The 27,557-nt window shown below is 38.3% G+C and overlaps 1 protein-coding gene across 20 annotated transcripts in view; it reads left to right on the top strand.

Annotated features, from left to right (window-relative positions):
* Nucleotides 1–27,557, top strand: part of L3MBTL4 (L3MBTL histone methyl-lysine binding protein 4) — a 464,367-nt gene that overhangs the window by 93,545 nt on the left and 343,265 nt on the right. For 18 of the 20 annotated variants that reach the window (XR_013525731.1, XR_013525732.1, XM_078347776.1 and 15 more), the window contains exons 2-4: nucleotides 10,065–10,123; nucleotides 10,453–10,555; nucleotides 21,720–21,774. Coding sequence is in view for 18 of the 20 variants with exons in the window: in XM_078347776.1 (XP_078203902.1) it covers nucleotides 10,484–10,555; nucleotides 21,720–21,774 (127 nt within the window). In the remaining 2 variants the exon portion in view is untranslated. Of the gene's footprint in view, nucleotides 1–9,345; nucleotides 9,458–9,497; nucleotides 9,610–10,064; nucleotides 10,124–10,452; nucleotides 10,556–21,719; nucleotides 21,775–27,557 lie in introns of those variants that run through there. The other 2 variants (XM_078347775.1, XM_078347778.1) reach the window with 2 other exon arrangements.

A 27,557-nucleotide genomic window follows, 5' to 3' on the forward strand; every position in this document is an offset into this window, starting at 1 on the left:
TCTTCTCATAAAGTATTACCTGAGATGTATGGGTGCAGAATTAATACATAATTAACTATTAATATTTTAAGATTCCAAAATAAAAAATAAAACTGATAGCAATTGGCTGCCCTGACATAAGTAAAGTGACAATATGAAGCCAATATGCAGATGAGCTTCACATGATGGCCAGTGGTTCCCACAGGAAGTTTGGTGTCAGTTTCTGACTTAAATCCTTGTGTGTGGCAAGGATTTGGCTAGTGTAATGAGTGGTTAAGTTTCAGATGATGAACCTTATAAGATAATTACAAAAATTACAGCATAGTATAGTGTTCAAAGAGGGACTCCAGAATTGTACTATCTGATTATTTGTCTGTTGTATAACCCTGGACAAGTTACTTAACTCCTTGGTGTTTCCTATTCTGTGAAATGTGGGTGGCAGTGATACACATACTGTTAGGTTGTCATAAGTGTTAATTGAAATTGTATATGTAGAGGACTGATAGCTATGCCTGGTACATGAGTACTCAAGTAATGTTAGCTATTATTATTAATACAATTAAGAAGGATCAGTAATTCATGCATAAGTTATCAAAATGCATTCACTTGTAATCATTTATTAATTTATTCAAACACTATGTATTATTAACATCGAGTATCAACCAGATAAATAAATTCTAGGCTGACAATATCTTTGAAATAGTGGGAAATCAGTACAGTGATCAGATATTTGTATTCAATACTTTGATGATAAATTCATTTAAGATCTGTGTACTATCCTAGAACCAGCAGAAATGTTCTGTCACTGTGCATTTAATTGGATACATTGTCCCTCCCATGAACACCCAGGTCACTCTGTAATTTTTTAATGGCATGCACATTTCTTATTAATTTGTGTATGTTTCTTACCCGTATGGTGCCATATGATTTATTGTTTAAATTGGGACATTTTTGGGAGTGAAAGCAGTGCTGTTAATCCTTATGCTAGGATGAGTGGCAGAAGGCAGATGTACCTTGAATTATCCAGGACATATGGTTGCTGTACTTATCTCCCTTTAGAGAGTATGTGTGATTAATTGGCTTCATATTCCTCAAGGTACCTGTGACTATATTGGAGATTAATAGATGATCAATAAAATGTTTTTGAAGGAATTACCAAATAGCACCTGGACATAGATAGATAGTGAATTATTTTAGTTATTTATAGACTCCTTTAATTTGAAGTGTTCAGATACTTTCTAAGTATCAATCTAATTTATCTCCTTAGTATTTGGCAATGTGCAGACAGAGAATTTTACTATGAAGGAAAATCATTTAGAGAATTAAATTGAAAAATTAGTACACTATTTTTAATTTTTCCACATAAATACAAATCATTTACATGTACTTATCTATGTTGTTTTTTTAAACTATAAAACACTATTTAGAAGATTCCGTAATTAAAATCACTGAGCATCACCTTGTTTATGGTAGGTGGTGCTCAGGCATTGTCACAAAGCCAGAGGACACCGGATGCAGCTCTGTCTAGTTGCCACATCCCTTTACTTACCCTGGATAATGTGTTTTATAATTTGATATTCTTCTTTTTCTTTTTTTTCACTCTGAACACTTTATATATTTTTTCAAAGCTCAGCATGGAGGCATGTGGCTGATGTGACATTTGGGGCTTCCTGGGAGTAGGCCATATATCATGGACAATCATAATAATCCATGTATTTTGATACCATGCCAAGGATATGAAGTTAGGTTTATGTCAAAAGAAGTGTCGTATTCAGTTGGTTAGAATATGTTCTGAGAATTGACATTATAAAGGATTATACAAAACTTCTCTTTAAGCCTGTTTTTCTGTGTGTTAGACTATCTATCTAGCTATATGTCTATCTATCATCTATCTGTCTATCTATCTATCTATCTATCTGTTATCCATCTGTAAATCATTCATCTCTTATGTTTTGGATGGTATCTTGTATTTGATTCCCTTTTTGTCTGGCAGCAAAATCTTATATGAATTGTTAGGTGACTTTTATATTTTTGCTTTATTATTTCTAAATCCAGAGGAAATTCAGTTATTACCAAATTGTATGTTGAAATTTCTCCTCAGTGTAAACACTTTCATTTTTTTCCCCTGATATAAAATAATGTGAATTAAGGCTTTCTTGCTGTTTTAAACAAATCAAGGTTATTGAGATACTTTCCAGGGATTAGCAAGGCGGATCATTTTGATGGTGAGGAGAAAAACGTCAGCAGCCAGATGATACCAGTTTGACAAGCCGTGGGGCGTTATTCGCCGTGAAAGGCAGGCCAGCCTTGGCAGCACTTGTGTCTTGTGCGGTAATACTTTGCTACAGGCATCAAGTCTATGCTGTTCATTTGCATAGATGTTCAGAGTATTACCAGGAGCTAGGCATGAAAAATTATATTTGCATTCTATAAAATGAAGGTAATGTTACTGAATTTAGTACATAAGTGCCTGTCTTAAGGACATAAATATCATCTGACTAGAAGCAAAATGATATATGGAAAGGAAGTGTTTTTTTGTTCATTTTTTGTTTTTTATATTAAAGAAAAAGGGGAAGGAATTAACTTTGAGAATTGTGCTCACTCTAATCATACAGCATTCTAAAGGATAATGTATGGATCAAGAACTAATATTCACTGGATTTAAGGGCTTGAGGCTTCTCTATAATTCAGATAGACATGTTTATGTAGTTCAAGTCAATAAACACGTATTGAGAGGCTGCTGTGAGCTAGGTACTATCTAGACAGTGGAAAATAAGGATCAGTAATTCACAGTCCTTGTCATCAGGATGCTTACAGGCTCAAAAAGGGAGTTATATCTGCAAACAAAAACTACAATAAAGGCATGCACAAGAAATGCAGTGTAGAAAAGGCACCCTTGGTTTACTTGGAGCCAGAGGTAGGCAAGGAAGACCTTCCTGAAGGCTGTGAAGTCTCTTTTAGTGGAGTCAGAAAAGACAAGTTACAGGAGGATCCAAGATGGCTGATTAGACACAACTCCAGCACAGGACACCCAGCAAGAGAGATGCAGAAATCCAGGGATCTCCTAGCTCCAACTGAGGTACCAGGTGCATTTCAATGGGTCTGGTCTGCTGGTGAGCAAAGCCCACTCAGGGCAGACTGAGGCGGGGATGGGTACTGCTTCACTCAGAAAGTGCATTTGATACTGGTGAGTCGGAGGCTCCCCATCTGGCACTCCAGTCCAGATACAGCGCTTCCCCCAAAGCCTTAGCAATACACAGAACAGGGGATCTTTGCCAGTCAAGCTCCAGGAATTACAAGCGCGGAGTTGAATAAGAGCCTGCTGACTGAGCTATCGCCTCCTCCCCTCGCCCAGAGAGAGAGGGAGCTCTAAGTGGGAGCAGCTGGGCCTGCGCCTATCCCAAGACTGGAGAGAGAGGAAGCTGAAAGGGGGAGACGGCCGGGTGTGGCTGGGCGGGTCCCTACTCTCCCCCACAAACCCCAGAGGGCTGAAGCTCTGACTCTAGTGGGTTGCAGAGCTAGTGCCACAGTCTGAGAGGAACGCTGAATGATCCAGCCCAGTGGAGGAAGGGCACAGCCCACCACTAGAGGGGTGGGACTGGGCTACATGTTTTAACAAAAAACATAGGAAGCCTTCATAGCAACTGGACGGCATTCTTGACAACCCAGCAGTGCCTACAGGTCAGTGGAAGAGGCGGGCCTACTCTCCCAGTATAAACAAAAGAGATACAGGAAGCTTCCCTAGTAACCTGAAGGAGTCCCTAGAAACCCAGTAGCGCCTCCACAGGCAGACAAGTGACCTCATCAAGCAGCTCCCTGATACCACAGCCAGGTAAATCCACAAAGATGGGGAAAAAGCCAGCTCAAAAAAGATGAAACCGTCAAAGACCAGAATACCTCTTCTCCTTCAAGGGATCACAACTCCTCAACAACACAGGATCACAACTTGACTGAGGAGTGTGACAAACTGACAGAAACAGGCTTCAGAAGGTGGATAATAACCAACTTTTCTGAGCTAAAGGGACACATTCTAACTCAATGCAAAGAAATGAAAAACCTTGAAAAAAGGTTAGACAAAATGCTAACTAGAATAACCAACTTAGAGAAGAACATAAACAACTTGATGGAGTTGAAAAACACAGCATGAGAACTATGTGAAGCAAACACAGGTTTTAATAGCCAAATTGATCAAGCAGAAGAAAGGATATCAGAGATTGAAGATCAACTCAATTAAATAAAAAGAGAAGGCAAGATAAGAGAAAAAAGAATGAAAATAAATGAACAAAGCCTCATTTGAAAAGACCTAATCTATGCTTGAGCAGTGTACCTGAATATGATGGGGAGAATGAATCCAAGCTGGAAAATATGTTCCAGGATATTATCCAGGAGAACTTCCCAAGCCTAGCAAGGCAGTCCAAATTTCAAATTCAAGAAATACAGAGAACTCCACAAAGGTATTCCTCAAGAAAAGCAACCCCAAGGCACATAATTGTCAGATTCACCAGGGTTGAAATGAAGGAAAAAATGCAAAGGGCAGCCAGAGTGAAAGGTCAGGTCACCCACAGAGGGAAGCCAATCAGACTCATAGCAGATCTCGGCAGAAACCCTACCAGCCAGAAGAGAGTGGGGGCCAATATTCAACATCTTTAAAGAAAAGAACTTTCAACCCAGAATCTCATATCCAGCCAAACTAAGCTTTGTAAGTGAAGGAGAAATAAAATCCTTTACAGACAAGCAATTGCTGAGCTATTTTGTCACCACCAGACCTGCCCTACAAGAGCTCCTGAAAGAAACACTAAGCATACTTTGGGAGGCTGAGGCGGGTGGATCACGAGGTCAAGAGATCGAGACCATCCTGGTCAACATGGCGAAACCCCATCTCTACTAAAAATACAAAAAATTAGCTGGGCACGGTGGTGCATGCCTGTAATCCCAGCTACTCAGGAGGCTGAGGCAGGAGAATTGCCTGAACCCAGGAGGCGGAGGTTGAAGTGAGCCGGGATCGCACCATTGCACTCCAGCCTGGGTAGCAAGAGCGAAACTCCATCTCAAAAAAAAAAGGAACACTAAGCATGGAAAGGAACAAGTACCAGTCACTGCAAAAGCAAACCAGTTGTCAAAGACCAAAAATGCAATGAAGAAAATGAGTCAACTAATGGGAAAGAAACCCAGCCAGTAACAAAATGGCAGGATCAAATTCACACATAACAATATTAACATTGAATGTAAATGGCCTAAACACCCCAATTAAAAGACACAGGCTGGCAAACTGGATGAAAAGTCAGAAACCATTGGTGTGCTGTATTCAGGAAACCCATTTCACATATAAAGACACACATAGACTCAAAGTAAAGGAATGGAAGAAGATTTACAAAGCGATTGAAGAACAGAAAAGAGGGGGTTCAATCCTCGTCTCTGATAAAATGGACTTCAAACCAAGAAAGATCAAAAGAGACAATTAAGGACAGTACATAATGGTAAAAGGATCAATCCAACAGGAAGAGCTAACTATCCTAAACAAATACACCCCCAACACAGCAGCACCCAGATACATAAAGCAAGTTCTTAATGACCTAAAATGAGATTTAGACCCCCACACAATAATAGTGGGAGACTTCAACACTCCACTGTCAATATTAGACAGATCAATGAGACAGAAAATTAACAAGGATATCCAGGACTTGAATGCAGAGCTGGACCAAGTGAACCTAATGGACATACACAGAATACTCCACCCCAAATCCACAGAATATGCATTTTTCTCAGCACCACATTGTGCTTACTCTAAAATTGACCTCATAATTGGAAGCAAATCACTCCTCAGCAAATGCAAAAGAACAGAAATCATAACAAAGTCTATTAGACCACAGTGCAATCAGACTAGAACTCAGGATCAAGAAACATACTCAAACCCGAACAACCACTTGGAAACTGAACAACTTGCTTTTGAGTGTCTACTGGATAAACAATGAAATGAAGGCAGAAATAAAGATGTTCTTCAAAACCAACTAGAATGAAGACACAACTTACCAGAATCTCTGGGACACCTTTAAAGCAATGTTAAGAGGGAAATTTATAGCAATAAATGCCCACCAGAGAAGAGAGGAAAGATCTAAAATCAACATCCTACCATCAAAATTGAAAGAGCTAGAGGAGCAAGATAAAAAAAAAAAACAGACTCAAAAGCTAGCAGAAGACAAGAAATAACTAAGATCAGAGCAGAACTGAAGGAGAGAGAGACACCAAAAAACCCTTCAAAGAATCAATAAATCCAGGAGCTGCTTTTTTGAAAAGATCAACAAAATAGACCACTAGCCAGATTAATAAAAAAGAAAAAGGAGAAGAATCAATTAGATGCAATTAAAAATGATAATGGGGATCATTACTGATCCCACAGAAATACAAACTACTATCAGAGATTACTACGAACAGCTCTACTTATATAAAATAGTAAACCAGGAAGAAATGGATAAATTTCTAGACACTTGTACTCTACCAAGACTAAACCAGGAGGAAGTTGAAACCCTGAATAGATCAATAACAAGGGCTGAAGTAGTGGCAGCAATCAATAGCCTGCCAACCAAAAAAAGTCCAGGTCTAGATGGGTTCACACCTGAATTCTATCAGACATAGAAAGAGGAGCTGGTTCCATTCCTTCTGAAACTGTATGAAACAATAAAAAAGGAGGGAATCCTCCCTAACTCATTTTATGAGACCAACATCATCCTGATACCAAAACCAGGCAGAGACTCAACTAAAAAAGAAAACTTCAGGCCAATATTCATGATGAACATCGAGACAAAAATCTTCAATAAAATACTAGCAAACAGATTACAACAGCACATGAAGAAGCTTATCCATCACGACCAAGTAGGCTTCATCCTGGGGTTGCAAGGCTGGTTCAACATATGCAAATCCATAAATGTAATCCATCATATAAATGGAACCAAAGACAAAAACCACATAATTATCTTGATAGATGCAGAGAAAGCCTTCTATAAAATTCAGTAGCCCTTCATGCTAAAAACTCTCAATAAACTAGGTATTGATGGAATGTATCATAAAATGATAAAATCTATATATGACAAACCTACAGTCAATATCATACTGAATGGGCAAAAACTGGAAGAATTCCCTTTGAAATCAGGCACTAGATAAGGATGCCCTCTCTCACCACTCCTATTCAACATAGTATTGGAAGTTCTAGCCAGAGCACTCAGGCAAGAACAAGAAATAAAGGGTATTCAATTAGGAAAGAAGGAAGTCAAACTGTCTCTATTTGCAGATGACGTGATTGTATATCTAGAAGACCCCATCATCTCAGCCCAAAATCTTCTCAAACTGATAAGCAACTTCAGCAAAGTCTCGGGATACAAATGCAATGTGCAGAAATCACAAGCATTCCTATACACCAATAACAGAGAGCCAAATCAAGAGTGAACTCCCATTCACAATTGCTACAAAGAGAATAAAATACCTAGGAATACAACTAACAAGGAATGTAAAGGACCTCTTCAAGGAGAACTACAAACCACTGCTCAATGAAATAAGAGAGGACACAAACAGATGGAGAAACATTTCATGCTTATGGTTAGGAAGAATCACTATCGTGAAAATGGCCATATTGCCCAAAGTAATCTATAGATTCAACACTCTCCCCATCAAGCTACCAATGACCTTCTTCACAGAAGTGGAAAAAACCACTTTAAACTTCATGTGGAATCACAAAAGACCCTGCATAGCCAAGACAATCCTAAGCAAAAATAACAAAACCAGAGGCATCACACTGCTGGACTTCAAACTATACTACAAGACGACAGTAATCAAAACAGCATGGTACTGGTACCAAAACAGAGACATAGACCAATGGAACAGAACAGAGACCCCAGAAGAAACACCACACATCTACAACCATCTGATCCTTGGTAGACCTTGGCAAAAACAAGCAATGGGGAAAGGACTCCATGTTTAATAAATAATGGTGGGAAAACTGGCTAGCAATGTGCAGAAAGCAGAAACTGGACCCCTACCCTCACCTTACACTGAAATTAATTCCAGATGGATCACAGATTTAAACATAAAACCTAACACCATAAAAACACTAGAAGAAAACATATGCAAAACCATACAGGACATAGGCATAGGCAAGGATTTCGTGACTAAAACACCAAAAGCAATGGCAATAAAAGCCAAGATAGGCAAATGGGACCTAATTAGACTCCAGAGCTTCTGTACAGCAAAGGAAACCATCATTAGAGCAAATTGACAACCACAGAATGAGAAAAAAATTTTGCAATTTACCCATCTGACAAAGGACTAATATCCAGAATCTACAAAGAACTAAAACAGATTTACAAGAAAAAAACAAACAACCGCATTCAAAAGTGAGCAAAGGATATGAACAGACATGTTTCAAAAGAAGGCATATGTAAGTACAACAAACATGAAAAAATGCTCATTATCACTGGTCATTAGAGAAATGCAAATCAAAACCACACTGAGATACCATTTCACTACAGTTAGAATGGTGATCATTAAAAATCTGGAACCAACAGATGCTGGAGAGGATATGGAGAAATAGGAACACTCTTACACAGTTGGTGGGTGTGTAAATTAGTTCAACCATTGTGGAAGACTGTGTGGCAATTTCTCAAGGATCTAGAAATAGAAATTTCATTGGACCCAGCAATCCCATTACTGGGTATATACCCAAAGAACTATAAATCATTCTACTATAAAGACACATGCACACATATGTTCATTGCTACCCTGTGTACAATAGCAAAGACCTGGAACCAACCAAATGCCCATCAGTGATAGACTGGACAAAGAAAATGTGGTACATATACACTATGGAATACTATGCAGCCATAAAAACGGTGAGTTCATGTCCTTTGTAGGGACTTGGGTGAATCTGGAAACGATCATTCTCAGCAAACTGACACAAGAACAGAAAGCCAAATACCATATGTTCTCACTTTTAGGTGGGTGTTGAACAAGGAGAACACATGGACTCAGAGAGAGGAGCATCACACACTGGGGGAAGTTGGGAGGGGGGTAGGGGAGAGACAACAGGGGGTGGGGAGGGAGGGGAGGTTGGGGAGGGATAACATGGGGAGAAATGCCAGATATAGTATACACTGAAAGTAAAATAAATAATAAGGAAAAGACGAGTTAGAATTAGGTAAGTTGAAAAAGGGAGGGCAAGCAATGGGGAAGATGTTCAGTGGTTGAGGGACCAGCAGAAGTGTGGAGTAGAGAGATAGCAGGAACCTTGCTTTGCAAAGAACTTAAGAACTTTGGATTGACTATGACATAAAATTAGAATGATCAGAGTTAATAGTAGAGGAAGAAGGTCAAATCAATAAAGGTTTAGAAAATTAAAAATCAACAAAACCTGATGGCAGTTGGTAGGGTGTGTTATAAAGGATGAAATGATGGCAACTCCTAGTTCTCTGGCTCAGATACTACCCAGAAGGTAGCATTGTTTGAATGAGAAAAAGATACATTTTCTCCTGGGATGATGCAGCCCTGTGGCAGATGAACCGTGGGTGTAGAGCCCATGGTGGAGTTCAGCCTCCACTTGCCCCTTGGCTTGGTACTCTTCGGTGATGCACAGTCTGAACAACTGTAAGAGGAAGCTCTGGGAAAATGGGTGGCCAGTAATCAGTGCAATTAGGAGGAGAGCTTGGAATGGGGAGGCAGTGTGGAGGGAGATGGGCTCAGTTGCAGATATGTTACATTTGCAGTATCTGGAGTGTCATTGTTCAGGTGGAAATATCAATGAGGAAGTTGGATATATCATCCTAACACACTGGGGACTATAGCTGATTTAGGGTAATTAAACGTTTTAAAAAATTACATTTCAATTTTTAAAATGATTTTAGAGTGAATGACTTTTGAATGAGCTCCAGTGGAACTTGTTTGGTGTTGGTAGTTGCTTCTCCAAAACAGTTGAGCTGCTCTATTTAAAAAAACTCATTTCAAATAACTTTTCAAAGAATGCCTACCACTGCTTATTAATATACAGAAGAATGGTCATGATGAATTGGATTGGTGAAATTTTTTATTATTTTCTGTTTCAGATTGCTGTGCTATGCCTTGTGTGACTAAGACCTCTTAGTAAGAATACCTGTCAGACCATGTGAGTATAAAAGCTGTGTAGACAGATTGCAGTGAATCCTAATTGGTTAGGTCAGCTAAGCAAAAAAGCAAACATTTGATCTCAGATAAGACCAAAAGCAGTAATATAAATTCTAGATGAGGCAAAAACCGCATTTTCTCCCCCTTGTCTTATTATTATATTAAGGGCTATAAACCCAATTGCAAAAGTTTTGTCAACTTATCAGGTTTTTTTTTTTTAATAGCAACAAATTATAAGAAGTATCATTGAAAGTGTTTTCTTGTTTTCTTCTGTAATTCTGAAGGGGTCATACCCTCATCCCCAACTTCTTATGTGACCCTGTTTTACAGAAAACCACTGCCAAGGAGTGCAGAGGTGGCAATGAAACAGCCCAACAGGAAAAGGAAGCTTAGTATGGATTCCAAAGAGCGTTTGGATCAGGACAGGCGCTTGGTAAGATGTCAGTCCCCGGACCTTTCCTCACAGTGTATGTGCTACCAAAATGCACCATGGAATAGTACAGTTCACATAACCATACTGAGGGGCTTTTCAGTCACTTGAAACAATGTGCTTTTGCTTGAGTTTTATGTATAGTGGTATAGAATATAAGTGTTGTTAAAGTCTGATACATTTTAAAAGGCAATCTTACTTTTGAAGGTGAGGGAGACCTTTTCTGTTACAAAGATGGAGGTAATTAGCCATTCTCAAGTAAGAGAATGGAGGCTCTGAACTGCAGGGGGTTGTATTAGGATTCTCCAGAGAAACAGGTCCCCCTAGGATGAGTGTATGTGTATATGTATGTGATATTTTCATGTGTTTGTGTATACACACTCAGAGTGCAAGAGAGCTAGCAAGTGAGAGACAGTGAGAGAGACTTATCTTAAAAAGAGGAATTGATTGAGGCACGTTGTGGAGGCTGACACGTCTGAAATCTGCAGGGCAGCCTGGCAGGTTGGAGGCCCCAGGAAGAGTTGGTGCTGCAGTCTTGAGTCCCAGGTCAGTCTACAGGCAGAATTCCTTCTTCCTTGGGGGACCTGTTTTTTCTCTAAAGTCCTTCAACTGAATGCATGAGACCTACCCGCATGATGGAGAGTGATCTGCTTTATTTGAAGCCTGCTGATTTGAATGTTAATCGTATCTAGTAACATACCTTCACAACATCTAGACACTTAGAAGGTATAATGTTCATTGTGCCTTTAATCACCTTGCCTGTTCTGTTTCCTTATGACAGCCTTATGTATGCCTGCAAATTTCAAAGTTAGCAGAATGACCAGAAGACCTCCATAGTGACTATTTTTGGGGATGGTGGGCCATTACAGCATTCTTATCTGTGACCCTTCATTGGGTCTTAGCATTTATTTGGATTTGGATTTGGATTTGGGGGTATTTATGGGGTTTGTGGTTATACATTCACACACAATTGCTGAAGTGACATAGTAGAATACATTTTCTTTTGGTTCAGTTTCAAGTTAGGTGTGGTCTGATGAACTCCAGACATTAAATGAAACATCTCAAGGAACGATCTAGTTTGAGGTTTGTTTCAGGGTGTTCAGAAGAGGTCTATGTCAAGCCCTAGGGCCATTCATTCCCTAGGGATTAGCCTCACTGGGCAGCGAGGTGATTAACATGGGGCCAGGGGCCAGTTCCCTGGGTCTAGATTGGTTGCTTCTCTTAGATCAGTTCCAGAAGAGTTTAGAGCTGTAAATGTATAAGAGAAGAACTTGGTATTTAAGAGATGTCTTAGACCAGACTTGGGCAGGCCTACATCTGTCTTGGATTAAGTGAAGATGCCATTCTTCTTAGTGTTCTGCTGTGTCATGTCCTCTGAGGAATCAGAGCATGAGGAGATTCAGGATTTGATGTGTTCAGAGTTATTCTGGGTACTCCTCCACATGTGGTCCCTGGACCAGCAGCATCAGCATCACCTGGAGGTTTGGTAGAAATGCAGATTCTTTGGACCCAGTTCAGACGTTCTGAAGCAGCTACTCTGGGGGTGGGGCCCAGCAATCTGTGTTTTAATGATCCAGGTGATTCTGATGCCCACTTGTGTTTGAGAAGCATTGCCCTAGGGAAATGGCTAGATGCGTCTTAACTGCTAATCATGTTACAGTTAATCAATATTTTTCTTAAAATTTTTTGTTTAACATTTGAGACTATCTTCCCCCATCCAAATGTATTTTATATTAGTTATCAGTATCACTTCTCTTTAAGCTGCTGAGATTGTTACTACCCTCTCTTACCACTCAGTTATCTTGCTCTACCATCTGAGCATTTAACCTTTCCCTCTTCTGCATTAGCACAACTCCCAATTTTCTCTTAAAGACCAACTCAGTTTCTAACTTAATCCTGATGTGTTTGCCGTTATTTCTACCCATATTGGGATTTTCCCTTTATTGGACTCCAGAAGTGCTTAACACTTAGTTATGCTTTTAGTGCAGGGCCTGCATAGCTAGATATTCAAAAATATCTGTTAAATGATGTTCCTTGTGCTTAACGACATCTCCATGCAAATGAATTTTTTTCAATCAATAGTAACAAAATCATATTTTAAAGGGCCATATTCTTAGTTTATGTTTTGAGATGTTTGGGACGTATCATTATTTTAAAGGATGTTCACATAGAATTGAAAAGATGCACATTTAGTCCATATTGCACTGTCAGTTTGGGGCTCGTTGCCAGTTACAACGTTCATTTTTATTAGTCAAATGTAACAGTTTAATACAGTAGGCTGTATTCACACTTGGGGCAGCATTCACTGTGGAAAGAAGGGTTGTGTCATGCTTGAATTTTGCTAGATTTCTTGAAATATTGATAATATCCTTTATTTTGTGTGTTATCCTTCTGGTTTACAAGTGACATTTCTAATCACCTAAGTAACATCCCATTGGCAGATCAAGCACATAAATCATCAAGCAAATGCACAGGTGGGTGTTTCTGAACATTTTCTTCTGAGATGATTTCATATCTTGGATATCTAATAATTTTAGATGATAATATTAATATCTGTCAATGAACATCTTTCTAGACTAATACTGTCTATGTATTTCTATGTGGAGTTTAAAAAATATTTTGTTATGCTTTTCAGAACATAGGCATATGGTTAAAAAATCAAATAGTACAGATAGGCGGTAAGGTAAGAATTAAATTCTCTACTATCTACCCTCACCCATATACTAAACCCCTAAATATTTTCCTGATCATGTGACCACTGTTTACAGTTTCTCATATGTGTGCTTAGGAAATAAACAAAAAAATGAAAGCTGAAAATTCCTAAACCTTTTATGCACATATACACATATATACATACATCCCAGTAGGCTTGCATTCTGCTTGTTCTGTACCTTGCTTTTTGTGCACTAAATTATGTATGTCTTAGAGATACAGGTCTTATTCTTTTCAGTGCTGCATAGTATTTCATTTTATGATTGTACCATAATTTATTTAAACAGTGCCCTACTGTAAACATTTAGATTATTTTAATTTTTGTGGTTATATATCATGTTATATCTAATGTTCTTATATATCCTTGTTATATGTGAATACTTTTGCAGTTAATTCATAGGTAATATCATAGCAGTGAAATTATTGTAGAAAAGGATATGCTTGTTTGAAATTTTGATAAACCACTCAATGTCATCCTCCAAAGAGATCACCCCAGTTTATCCTCTCCTTAACAGCATCTGAGAGAATGCCTCTTTTCCTTGGGTTTTATTATATTTTTTACATCTTTGTTTCTACCACATGGGTAACTCTGGTTATGTTCTTGTCCCCCTGTAGACTCTTCAAGTTTTTTCTTTTTTTTTTTTTTCCGACTCCTTAAGGTATTTTGTCTTAACCTCCAATGCAAAGATAAGTGTCATTTTGGGTGCCCTTTGCTAGCTTTATCTGCTTAGCAACTTTAGAATTGACTAGCAAAATGTAGGCACATGGTGACTGGGGAAACGAAGTATTTTTTCCAAGGTGATTTCATTGATGTCTAGTGTGTATGTGAGTGTTCTGGGCACAAAACCCTAAAATAATATACAGGCTGTGAAATTTAAAATTTCCTACATAAAAATGCAAGTTTCACAAATGAAAAAGGAAATTTTATTTGACTATATAAGAATAACATATAAGAACTCTGTCACGGAGAACGATCCAAGATGGCCGATCGCTGACATCCCGGGATTGCAGCTCTCAGGGAAGGCGTGGAGAACTAGAGGACGCCACACTTTCAGACAAAGTCTGGTCGCTCACGGAGCAGAAGATCCCCCAGTGGTGGAAACACACGAGTCGCCAGCGCGACTCTCGTGGTCGGCGCAGTGGTTCCGCCGGCACCTCCACACGGCAGCGCTCGGCGCAGAGTAAACGAGACCAGTTCCCCTTCTGACCGAGGTTTGGAGCCCCAGGAAGCCAGAGTCACCTACTACGGAAACAAGAAGGAAGCCCGACAGGAGAATCCTGGGTAGAAAAGCACCATCAGTTTTAACGCCGCTGCTCTGGCCCTGGGAACTAACAACCTGGACGTCCACTCAAGAGACCTAATCTGAAAGTTGGTAATTTCAAAGAGGACAGGAGGATAAATTTACAATGGTGGGAAGAAACCAGCGTAAAAAAGCTGAGAATACTCAAAGTCAGAACGCCTCTCCCTCTAAAGATGATCACAGTTCCACATCAACAATGGAACAAGGCTTGATGGAGAACGAGCGCCTCCTGATGACAGAATCACTCTTCAAGGAATGGATAATAACAAACTTCGGTGAGTTAAAAGAACATGTTGTAGCCCAACGTAAAGAAACTAGGAACTTTGAAAAAAGGTTTGATGAAATCCTATTGAGAATAGACAACTTAGAGCAGAGTATGAGTGAATTAATGGAACTGAAGAATACAATACAGGAACTCCGAGAAGTATGCACAGGTTTAAACACTTGAATTGTTCAAGCAGAAGAAGGGATATCAGAGGTCAAAGTCCAACTTAATGAAATAAAACGTGAAGAAAAGATTAGAGAAAAAAGGATAAAAAGGAATGAGCAAAGTCTCCAAGAAATGTGGGACTATGTGAAAAGACCAAATTTACGTTTGATAGGTGTACCTCAATGCGACGGAGAGAATGAATCCAAGCTGGAAAATACCCTTCAGGATATTATTCAGGAAAATTTTCCTAAACTAGCAAAGCAGGTCAACATTCAACCCCAGGTAATACAGAGAACACCACAAAGATATTCCTCAAGAAGAGCAACCCCAAGGCACATAATCGTTAGATTCACCAGGGTTGAAACGAAGGAGAGGATACTAAGGGCAGCCAGAGAGAAAGGTCAGATAACCCACAAAGGCAAGCCTATCAGACTTACAGCAGATCTCTCGGCAGAAACTCTACAAGCCAGAAGAGAGTGGGGGCCAATATTCAACATCCTCAAAGAACAGAACCTTCAGCCCAGAATTTCATATCCAGCCAAACTAAGCTTCACAACTGAAGGAAAAATAAAATCTTTTATGAACAAGCAAGAACTCAGAGATTTTATTACCACGAGGCCTGCTTTACAAGAGCTTCTGAAAGAAGCATTACACACAGAAAGAAACAACCAGTATTAGCCTTTCTAAAAATACACCAAAAAGTAAAGAGCACCAACGTAAAGAAGAATTTACACCAACAAATGGATAAAACAGCCAGTCAACATCAAACGGCAGTAACCCTAAATTTAAATTGACTAAATTCCCAATCAAAAGACACAGCCAAAACCCAGCGGCATGTTACATCCAGACCTGTTTCACATGCAAGGATACACAAAGACTCAAAACAAAGGGATGGAGAAAGATTTACCAACTAAATGGAGAGCAAAAATAAATAATAAATAAATAAAAAGCAGGAGTTGCAATTCTTGTATCGGATAAAATAGATTTTAAAGCAACAAAGATATAGTGGTAAAAGGATCAATGCAACAACAAGAGCTAACGATCCTAACACCCAGATAGGAGACTTAGATTCAATGAGACAGAAAATTAATAAGGATATCAAGGACTCGAACTCAGATCCAGAACAAGTAAACTTAATAAATATTTATAGAGCTCTCCACTTCAAATACACAAAATATACATTCTTGTCAATACCACATCACACCTACCCATAAGTTTAAATGAGACATTGATTGGCCATTATTAATACCCAATTTTTTTCAAAATAAAGCAATATTTCCATTTACTCTCCCTCTTTCTCTTCCTCTTTCTTCCTATCCTTTACTTATTTATTTATTTATTTTTTTCTTTCCTTCTCTCAAAAAAAAAGAAATCAACTTGTAAACCTCTAGATCCAGGTCTGCAATGTCTCTTTCATTGCTTGATTTCCTTTCTTCCCTTCCCTCCCTCCCTCCCTCCCTCCCTGCCTCCCTCCCTCCCCACTTCCTCCCTTCCTTCCTTCCTTCATCCCTTCCTTCCTCCCTACCGTCCTTATTCCCTTCCTTCCTGCCTTCCTCCCCCCGCAAAAAAAAAAAAGAACTCTGTCACTTATTTAATTTGTATATAATCAAATAAGATATAAAAAATATTGTATATAGTCAAATATAAAATCAAAGTCAAATATAAAATACAAAAAATGTATATAGTCAAATAAAATATAAAAATATATAAAATATTTTGTATTTTATTTGACTATAACATTTTGATATTGAAAAGTATTAATTCCCATTCTCCCTCTCCCTTTGAACCTCTTGAAATCAATGGATCTTTATCTAAATAGGGAGTTATGAACTTTGAGAGATAGAAATATGAGACATTTTTCATTCTCAAAAGGATCTTAAAGTATTGCTGAATAAAGGAAAACTAACTTATGTAGAGTAATGGAGAACAACTCAGTGCATATGTAGCAGGTTAGTGCTCTAAGGTATGGTCACCCTTCAGAAACAGTAGGCTAATCGGGAGCTTGATTCTGACCTTTGAAGGATGAAGAGTATCTTAAGATATTCATACTGAATGTATTATTTTTCTGTTGTAACAAATAGCTTTTAAATCCAATCTGGTAAATCTAATCTGAGAGAATATAACTTTTAATATATGAACATCTAGGTGCTCTCTAACCTTGAAAGGTAAGAAAATTGAGGGGTCAGAGCGGGCGGGAATTATCTGGTCCCCTTAAGGAAGCAGCATGAGCAGAGGTATGGGGTTGGAAGAGAAGGTGATGTGTGTGGTATATGGCAGGACCATAATGACTTATCTGACTGGAACAGATGTTGCTATTGGCAGTGTAGTAGGTGAGCACTGGATAGGGTTGGGCCATGGGTCAGGAGATTCAGATTTTGGTCTTTGACTGTGCTGCTCATTAGCTGTGTGGCCAAGGACAGTCCCTTCACTGGGCTGAACTCAGCTTCTCTGTCTGTAGAACAGCAGTCTTAGATTGGAAGATCTTTATGGGTCATTCTATTTCACTAAGTATAAGGTTTGGTGCGCAATTAGATTGCAGGGCGACTGGGGTAGATCTGGGTAGTCACACTTGGTGACGCTTGATGGCCAAGTAGAGGAACTTGTACTTGAGGTGGTGGCCACTGGCCTTGAAGGAAATGACATCAGGGCCATGGTTGACTTCAACTTTTGCAGACGGTAATGCAATTTTTCTGTAACATCCTTAAATAGATACTGAGAAAATGTTTGGGGTAGGTTTATTTTGATTTCTATTTTTAAGTAATAGTTAATTCTTTAACATGTTATTTCTTCATACAAGACTGATGTCAGTTTGCAACAGCCGGTAAAATTCATTTACAGATGGTAAAAAACATAAGAAGGTGGTGTTTATAAGACTATGTTAGATTTTTCACTTTTTATTTTTTTGTATATGGCTTAGCAAACACTTTAAAGAGATTTCATTTGGAGACTGTAGCTGTATTATCAAGTGTTTGAACAAAATGGAAGCATTTCATTCTCCCTGAGTGTATATGAACTCCAGTAGAGCAATGGAGAAAAGTCCCACAAATTTCTGTATTTTTATCCAAAAGGTGAATTTTATTTATTTTCAGTTTATATCCCACATTGGATCAGAGGAAAAAAGAAGTTGAAAAGTGGACTTGAACCAGCAGGTGAAATTCAAATAGCAGTTTGTCACTGGGGTTATTAAATAGGATTTCATTATTTTCTACAATTTATGAAACCAATGTGTATCACCCTCTGGGGTGCAGATAGCAGGTTCTTATGGAACAAGAACAGCTGGGTTCTCAGAAATCCTTGAGTGCTCAGGAGTCTTCAGTCTGACAGCGAAGGAGAGCAAAGGGGCATTATCTGGCAGTTCCAACGTGATAAATCGAAATTGCCAAGCACAAATTAGTAGCTGAAAATCCTTTGTTTTGTTCCCTTGATTGGAATTCATAGACAGAGAAATGTAGACAGTGATTAATTAGAAAACGTCACTGTGCCTTGTAGTAAAAGCATATGATGTGTCCAGTGCCAGCAGGAGGGAACAGAACATTAGGCCTTTTTGGTTATTTTCCCGCTTCATAATCCTCTCTTCCAAAATGATGGATTTTAAACGGGTGCGTGGAAATGTACCATAGCAAAGACTTATTTTATGTTCCTTAAACCATTATCTCCCTTTTCTCCAGAACACAATTTTTTTCTGGAACTTTATTTTCAGTTTTCAGAATTAGAGTTTGAAACCTGAGAAACTGCACTAATGGTTTTATTTTTTGCAATTCATATTGATTTAGTGTTCTGTCTGGAAGGATAAGATAAAGTGCTCATTTTTTCTTTTGTTTTTTAAAATTCATTATCTGTTCATTAATAGCAGTGTATATACAATATAATCTTTTGTGTGTGTATGTGTATGTTTACCCGTCTATAACCTTGATCCACCAAAAGAACGTAGAGATGTTGGAAGCTTGGGCAATTTAAATCCAAAGTGAGAGGTAATGTTGTTTTGTGTGGAATGTCTTTTCCTTTCCAGGCAGAATTTCAATAGCAAATAAAGAAGTGTGAACCAAACACTCACTGAGTGACAGATAGCATATTATATATTTCTTTTTATTTTTGAATGATACAGTGATTATAAAAATGCTTCAGTAGCTGTAGAATGAAGATAATCACTCTCAAATGCTGTTTCCGGTTTTATAGTAGAAGAGAGTCTCTGTTTTGAATTGCATATGTAAATTTCCTCTGAATTGAGTGAATGAACAGGGGTGGAACTGGGGTAAAGTGCTACCCTGGAAAATTAGACCCAAAGCAGGAGTTCTTCATCTCACTTGCAGTAGAACAGGGTAGATATGATTACATTACTGTTCCTGCTTCCACTGCATGCCCTGGCAAAAGTTGGTAGCCTTGCCACTTACAGTGAGGGCTGTGTACTTTTGGCCATAGCATCTGCTGGGAGTTAGTTGGAATCTGTACTCTAAGGCCCTACCCTAGACCCACTGAATCAAGATCTGCATTTTAGTAAGATTCCCAGATGATTCAAATGCATGTTAAAGTGTGAGAAACACTGGCTTATAGAACATCTTAGCAGAATGATGCGTTGTTAATTTCACAAAGATATCCATGATAACTTTGGATATGAAATCTACCAGGCAGGAAAATACTCTTCCTGAACCTTTCATTCTTACCTTCATTCATCAAATATTTGTTGACCTAGACTAGGTTGTCAGGCTATGTTTTGGGGATGAAAGACAAAACACTGATACAATTTGTTACTGTACAAATGGTCTTTTATACCTTAAAGCCATAGACTTAAAAAGGGAACTAGGAAAATGGTAGGAAAATGAAATTAATAGTATTTATTTCATCAGTTAAAAACTGGTTTGCTTTTATCAAAATATTAGTATACATGATTCTTTTTCAAAAACCTGGTTTTGTGATACCATTTTGTGCAGTCGGTTTTTTGGATTTGGTTTTTATGGTTGTCAGAAGCTAGGGTGGCCAAGCCTTCTCACTTGCCTGGGACTAAGGGGTTTCCCCAGATGTGGGGTTTTCAAAGTGCTATGAACAGGTTAGCTCCATGCAGACTGGGAAGGACAGCCACACTAGCCACAACATAAAAAGATCTATCCCAAAGCTACATAAGAATAAATTGAAGAAATAATTGTTCATTGAATTTACTAAATTGTGATACTCATTTTTCAGCAAAAGTTTTTGTGTAAATCAGCTGCTAAATTTTCACATTCTCTGATGACAATTAGTTGTTCTTGGAAAGTAATGAAAACTATTGCATATTGGCTGGGCATGATGGCTCATGCCTATAATCCCAACAGTTTGTGAGGCTGAGGTGGGCAGATCACTTGAGGTCAGGAGTTTGAGACCAGCCTGGCCAACATGGCGAAACCCTTCTCTACTAAAAATACAAAAATTAGCCAGATGTGGTGGTGTGTGCCTGTAATCCCAGCCGGAGGCTGAGGCAGAAGAATCACTTGAACCTGGGAGGTAGAGGTTTCAGTGAACCGAGATTGTGCCAATGCACTACAGCCTGGGTGACAGAGCGAGACTCTGTCTCAAAAAAAAAAAAACCTCCAAAAAAACCCCAAAAAACTATTGTATATTTATGTTTCCAAAAGTAAGTTCAAAGCCTGCTTGAAACCCTTTTTTTAAAAGATTTTAAAATTGGGAAATTTTGTTCCCAATTTCTAAGTATATATTATGAATTTTTAATAGGTGGAAAACATTGTTGATGGCTACAAAGTGATGTAAATAAGACACATATCTGGATACCCACTTTCAAAATGCTCTTTGCTATCGGATTTTTCAATAAAGAAAGCCACTTTCCTAGTCTTTGTTGAATGGTAAACATTCCTTCAAAAGTCACAGGAAGAGTGTGCCTCGCTTACACCAGGGGGAGAGGCTGCACCATCTTGCTTATTGCATGTGCTTGTATTGTTCGTCATATGCAATTTATGGTTCCTTTGCAAGAATCTTTGAAGTCACTTGTCCATTCTGTGAAAATCAGTTTCGTCAAAATTAAAGTCATTTTGGCCAGGAGCGGCGGCTCACGCCCGTAATCCCAGCACTTTGGGAGGCCGAGGTGGGTTTCAAAACCAGCCTGGCCAACATGGTGAAATCCCATCTCTACTAAAAACTACAAAAATTAGCTGGGCACAGTGGCAGATGCCTGTAATCCCAGCTACTCGGGAGGCTGAGGCAAGAGAATTGCTTGAACTGGGGCAGCAGAGGTTTCAGTGAGCCTAGATTGCGCCACTGCACTCCAGCCTGCATGACAGAGTGAGATGCCATCTCAAAAAAAAAAAAAATTAGTTATTTAAACTGAACACTTACAAACTGTAGTCGACCCAGATAGGCTGAAAATAAATGTAGGATGAAGGGCTTGGTTTCAGTGTAGACTAAGCCTCTTCTGTAAGCCACTCCTGTGGAACTGTCAGGCCCAGGGATGCAGTCAGGGAAAGTACCTGTGTCAACCTCAATATTAACTGTTATTGAAGCTTCCTCTCTCTTGTATTTTAGCCAAAAGCGAGACTTTTAATAGATTCCTTCCATGTCCAAATGGACCATGTGTGCCCCTCTTGGGCACCCACTGGAAGGCTCTGGGTACTGTGTGCATTGTCCCCCTCAGTGATAAGGATCTTCACGACTTTCCTTCCTACAAAAAAGAAACATTAGTTTTTAGTGTTTCCAACAATTATCCAGAAATACCGTCTAAGCCCTATTTTCTGTATTCTAGGAGCAAGCTGAAGAAGAAAAGAAGCCTAAGGATGGCACAACTCCTTTGAGTCATGGTAATTATCACCAGTATATACAGTGTTAGTTCACAATGAACAACTTCTAAGTGAACTTTTATGAGATTGCTTAGTTGTTTTAGGTTCATTAATTTAAAGATGTAATAATAGTATCTACCATTTATTCAAGCCATTGCATACGCTTTTGTAGACTTTATCAGTGTCATCTAAGGTTTTCAAATATACACTTCAAAAACATCTGAAGCTCTTGTTATCTCATTTATTTGCTTTTTAAAAAGGCTTTAAATAAAACAACTTATTTGTAAATTTTCTCTGTGAGCAAGAAAATAAAGAGATGCTAGTTTTTAAATAATCCTTTGTGTGAGCTTTTCCCAGACTGATTTTATCTTCTAATGATTGCACTGTATTAAAGTCATGTTTTAGAGGAGATTGTGCATTTGCTCTAAAATGAATATACCTCATTATAGTTATTAATACATCAATAGGTTTTAGATAATAGCCTTTTAGTATTCAACTAATTCTCTGATGCTTTAAACTTAAACCAACAGTTGAAGATGCGATTTCCTGGGAATATACATTCCACATATTTTGTGATTATTGCTATACACGTAGACAGCTGTTACTGAATTTTCTATCAAATCTCCAACATTTCTGCTAGTCTCTATGGAAAGGAAGCATATAAATTTGATAATGCTTCTCTAATTAACCTTTAAAGTACCTTAAGTATTTGCTGAGTAAGCTTTTGTGTTTGACTTTAAATAATGGAAACACCTAAAAATATCTTGAAAAAAATGAAAGAATGGAGATTTTTAAAGACCATTTTATAAGGCTTAGTCTTGGGATGCAGTATTGAGAATGTGTGATTTTTCTCCCTAAATGATTTTAAAAATGAAAGTTATCTTCTATTTTGAACAAATGGGTGCTGCTTTATATTTCTTTTCTTCTCTTGCTGCCTCTCCAGACCTGTCATGTTCTTTGCTGAAAAATCAAAACAGAATCGTTTGATAAGTATGTAACTTGGCATTCAGCTCCATCAAAATATACTTCAGTTATGTAACACTGGGATTTTGGAAGTGAATTTGGACTGTACCTGGCCCTAACAGCAGGGGTTTTTTTAAACAATTTTTTTCTTCTCAGAGAGAGGTTGTGATTTATGATGTTGTTGTACCTCCCCTGCAGCTATATTTTCACACTAATGTAAATTGTTATGGGTTCTCTTATTCTGTGGTCGAAACATTTACTCTAGAAAAAGAAAAGCAGACTGAGGCCAACAACATAGAAATATTCAGTCCCTCAAACTCAGATTCTTTACTGATTTAGTATTTACAGTTTCCTTATATCCAGGTATGTATTTATCTCAAATAGCTTTTCAGTTTTATTTGATTTTTCTTGTTTTCAACAAGTCCGGGAAGGTCCAGCTGGAAGCTTTTCGGTTTTAACAGAAAGTAACTTTTTGCTGTGTTCTTTCATTGTTGGACTTGTTTTATAGATAATGGTCCATTGTCAAAAGTTGACACTGTGACTGACTCCTCTTCAAATTTGGTATTGTATTGTTTCTGTTCTTTCCAGTGGTAGAACATAATAAGTGTTTAGAAAAAGGTTGAGATTTGGTTTGTGTACATAGATGCTATGAACTGCCAGTTGTAATGCAAGTGGAATTATTTGAGGGCTCTTTGAGGTAATTTATCCTTTTACCATTTTTAGTGGGACAAAGGAACTAATTTCCAAATTGCTTATTGTCCAGCATTATAATGGGGATTTTTCTCCATCAAAATAGTTTAATCTTTTATGAGGTTGCTTATAAAACAAAATAAATGTAGTGTCTTACCTCATGTCTTGGAAATAGTAACAGAAGAAAAATACCAAACAAAAACCCCACAGAACTGTGTATGTACACATAACATATTTATATGTGAACAGAAAATTGTATTGAAAAATAGGTCAGGCATGGTGGCTCATGCCTGTAATCTTAGCACTTTGGGAGGCCAAGGTGGGTGGATCTAAAGCTCAGGAGTTCACGGCCAGCCTGGGCAACATGGTGAAACCCCATTTGTACCAAAAATAGAAAAAAAATGTAGCTGGGTCTGGGGGTGTGTGCCATAGTCCCAGCTACTTGTGGGGCTCGGGTCGGAGGATAGGTTGAACCCAGGAGGTCGAGGCTGCAGTGAGCTAAGACCTTGTCACTGCACTAAAGCCTGGGGTACGAAGTGAGACCCTGTATCAAAAAAAATTATTTTATAAAATAAGCCTTAATTTTTAGTGGTGATTTTTATAAAGAACGTGTTCTTTGGAAATCATTTTTAAAACATTAGATTGAGTGCCCACTCTGTGCGACTGATGCTGAAGCCCATATTACAGCTGACGAAGCTTTAAGAGGCTGTTTGACTTACTTGAGGTAAACTGAACTGGTTAGTTGTGGATCCAGAATTTGAACCCACATCTAGCAAGTTTTAAAGTCTGTGCTCTTTTTACTTTACCTCCATGTTCTTTCTATGTCAACATTCTTCTTTCTTTGTAGCTATTAACACAAAGGCAGAGAAAAGTAGAATCTCTTGCTTAGAAATGGGATGGGAAAAAAATAACTGCTAATAATTAAAGTGTTGATGGTGTCTACTACACCCCTCTGTGCTCTTGGGGACTGACTGAACGAGATTTTCCCTGACATAGTCATGCTGAGATTAAGTTTTTGATTCTTTTGGAAACTCTCTGAGATAAACTGCTCATAGTAATTCTAAAAAATTTAACTAAGATAACTCTAAGAGAAGGCTCGTTTCATTAAGTGTTGCTTGTTAATGATTGGGTGTGATTAAAGTTTTAGAATTAGTATTGCCAATCACTGTGTAATCCAGACCTATATGCCTTTATATTTGAATCTCTAAAGTAAAAACAACTGATATATTCAGTTGAACAAGTTATCTGGCTTCTGTCCTTCTACATGTGTAAGTGCTCTTTTTAATTAATGCACTATTCATATTTATTTGGTTGAATGTTGGGGCAATGAGGATTTTTTTTTTTTTGAGACAGAGTTTCCCTCTTGTTGCTGAGGCTGGAGTATGATCTCAGCTCACTGCAACCTCCGCCTCCCAGGTTCAAACCATTCTTCTGGCTCAGCCTCCTGAGTAGCTGGGATTACAGGCATCTGCCACCAGGCCCAGCTAATTTTTTGTATTTTTAGTAGAAATGGGGTTTCTCCATATTGGCCAGGCTGGTCTTGAACTCCTGACCTCAAGTGATACACCCAACTTAGCCTTCCAAAGTACTGGGATTACAGACATAAACCACTGCACCCAACCCTGACAGTGAGCATTTTATAAACATAAAAGGAATATAAGAAATTGTAAAAGAAAATTAGATATATTCATATCTAAATTAAACTCTGTACATTAAAGAACATCATAATAAACAAGGGAAACAACAAACTAGCAAATATTATCCACAACTGTAACTAATAAAAGGTCAGTAATAGATAAAGAAATTAGAGAAAAAAAAATCAGCTGCCCTACGATCTCAGTCCAAGAACAGGCAAAGGGCACACAAACAGGTAATTCAGATAAAAAGCAATCAAAATGGCTAAAAATGAATATATTAAAAATATTTAGTCTCGTTAGAATGCGAATAAATATAAATTTAAAAGTAGTGATGATATTTTTAAATTTATATTTAAAGGACAATTCAAAAAAAACTGCTAATACTCTCTTCTGGTAGGATAGGGAAGACTGAGTCTTGGCATACTGCTGCTAGGAGTAGAAGTTGGTTCTGCAGAAGTGCTGAGTAAATATTTCCTTCAGCTGGGCGCGGTGGCTCACGCCTGTAATCCCAGCATTTTCGGAGGCTGAGGCGGGCGGATCATGAGGTCAAGAGATCGAGACCATCCTGGCCAACATGGTGAAACCCCATCTCAACTAAAAAATACAAAAATTAGCTGGCCTGTAGTCCCAGCTACTTGGGAGGCTGAGGCAGGAGAATTGCTTGAACCTGGGAGGCGGAGGTTGTAGTGAGCCGTGATCGGGCCACTGCACTCCAGCCTGGCACCTGGCAACAGAGTGAGACTGAAAAAAAAAAAAAATTTCCTTCAAGTCCACTTTTTGACATTTCTCCTAATGATATCAGCATGTGCACTCCATTTATGCATATGATAGTCATTGTGGTACTATTTGTAAATAATTAAAAGTTGAAAATATTAATAATCTAAATGTCCAACAACTTAGGAACAGGCAAAGCATTGTGTGTAGATAAGTATGTAGTCACTTAAATGCTTTGAAGACATTTAAATTACATGAGAGGAAAAGCTTATGTTAAAATATTAAGGGGAACAGACCCCCAGGGATTGGTTTGAATGATGGCTAAAAAGAATTCTTATCTGTAGAATAAGAAAATATGTTAACAATGATTATCTCTAAATTGTTAGATAAAAGGCATATTTTCTGTTTTCCAATTATTTATTGCAATTAGTATTTAACTATGTTACAATCAGACAAATATTATTAAAAAATAAATTCAGAAACTCCTGAACTAAAAACTTTAATCTGTAGAATCAGGGTATTGTTGGAATATCTGTTCTACTTATTTTTCTAAGTAAACTTTTATTTTTGGAAAGATTTAGGATTACAGAAACGTTGCAAAGATAGTGCAGAAATAGTCCTGTGTACCCTTCACCCAGTTTCTCCTAACATCAACGTTTTAGATGACTATGAAACATTTGTCAGAACTAAGTAATTAACATACATTACTATTCACTCAACTATAGACTTCATGCAGATATCACCAGTTTTTCTGATAATGTCCTTTTTCTGTTCCAAGACAGCCCAGAATATCACTTTGCATTTAGCGTTGCATGTAGGTTTTTTTCTACTGCATATTCTTATTTCGTTCTCTCATGTCCAGAAGTTGCCAGTAGCCCCTAAGTTTCTCAAGAGCTACAGTATTTCCTCATCTGCCATCAACTCACCATGTCCCCACAATGTGTGTCCACACTCATCATTGCAGTGAAACTGTTCTTGTGTAGCTCACCAGCACCTCATGGATAGTCAGTAATATCGTGTTAATTGATGGAACCAATGACTTCCTAAATCAATGGAAGCTTTCATGTTCTTATTTTTCTTCATCTTGAAGATTCACTTAGACATTAAAACTGAACTCACCTTTATTCCTCAGTGTCCAGTCTGCCTCTCCTGTAATCCCTCATCCTATAGCACCATCATCAACCTGTAGTCAAGCTAGAGCCCTGGAGACATCCTTACTCCTCCCTCCCATTTACCTCTGACTTCAGCCCAACTGCCTTTTCTCAACTCGTCCATCTTGACATCTCTCAAATAATGTCTCCCCACCTTTGTTTAGTTCCTGGTCACTTTTCAGTCGTTCTATACCCTCTCTTCCCCAACCAAAATTTATCTGAAATTCTGTTACTGGAGTGCCTTATAATTTCTTCTCTAGAATATTGCTGGAGACCCCAGCATCTAGAACGTTGATGGTGACATCTGGCACTTGTTTGCCACCTGCCACCAGCATTCCTGTCTGCCTTGCTGTAGCTGTACAGAACATGCAGTCTAGAACTTATGTCTGAAGAAGTGCTTTCTCTGCCTGGAGGGTCTTTCTTCTGGCCAACTCCTTCAAAACCTCATTATCGTCTCAACTTTTCTTATTTTGCATTTTTCTCCCTAGTTTATTTTTCTCAGCATATCCTAGGGCAATTTGGTATTTTAAAAATTCAGTTACATAATATGCCAAGTCTCCTACCTAAGTTAGATGTCTTTTAAAAAGGCATGCAATCATGTCCCATCAGACCAATAAAATATATCATTTACTATACTGAAATAATAATT

The sequence above is a fragment of the Callithrix jacchus genome, chromosome 13 (assembly GCF_049354715.1).
Source record: "Callithrix jacchus isolate 240 chromosome 13, calJac240_pri, whole genome shotgun sequence".
Classification (NCBI taxonomy): domain Eukaryota; kingdom Metazoa; phylum Chordata; class Mammalia; order Primates; family Cebidae; genus Callithrix; species Callithrix jacchus.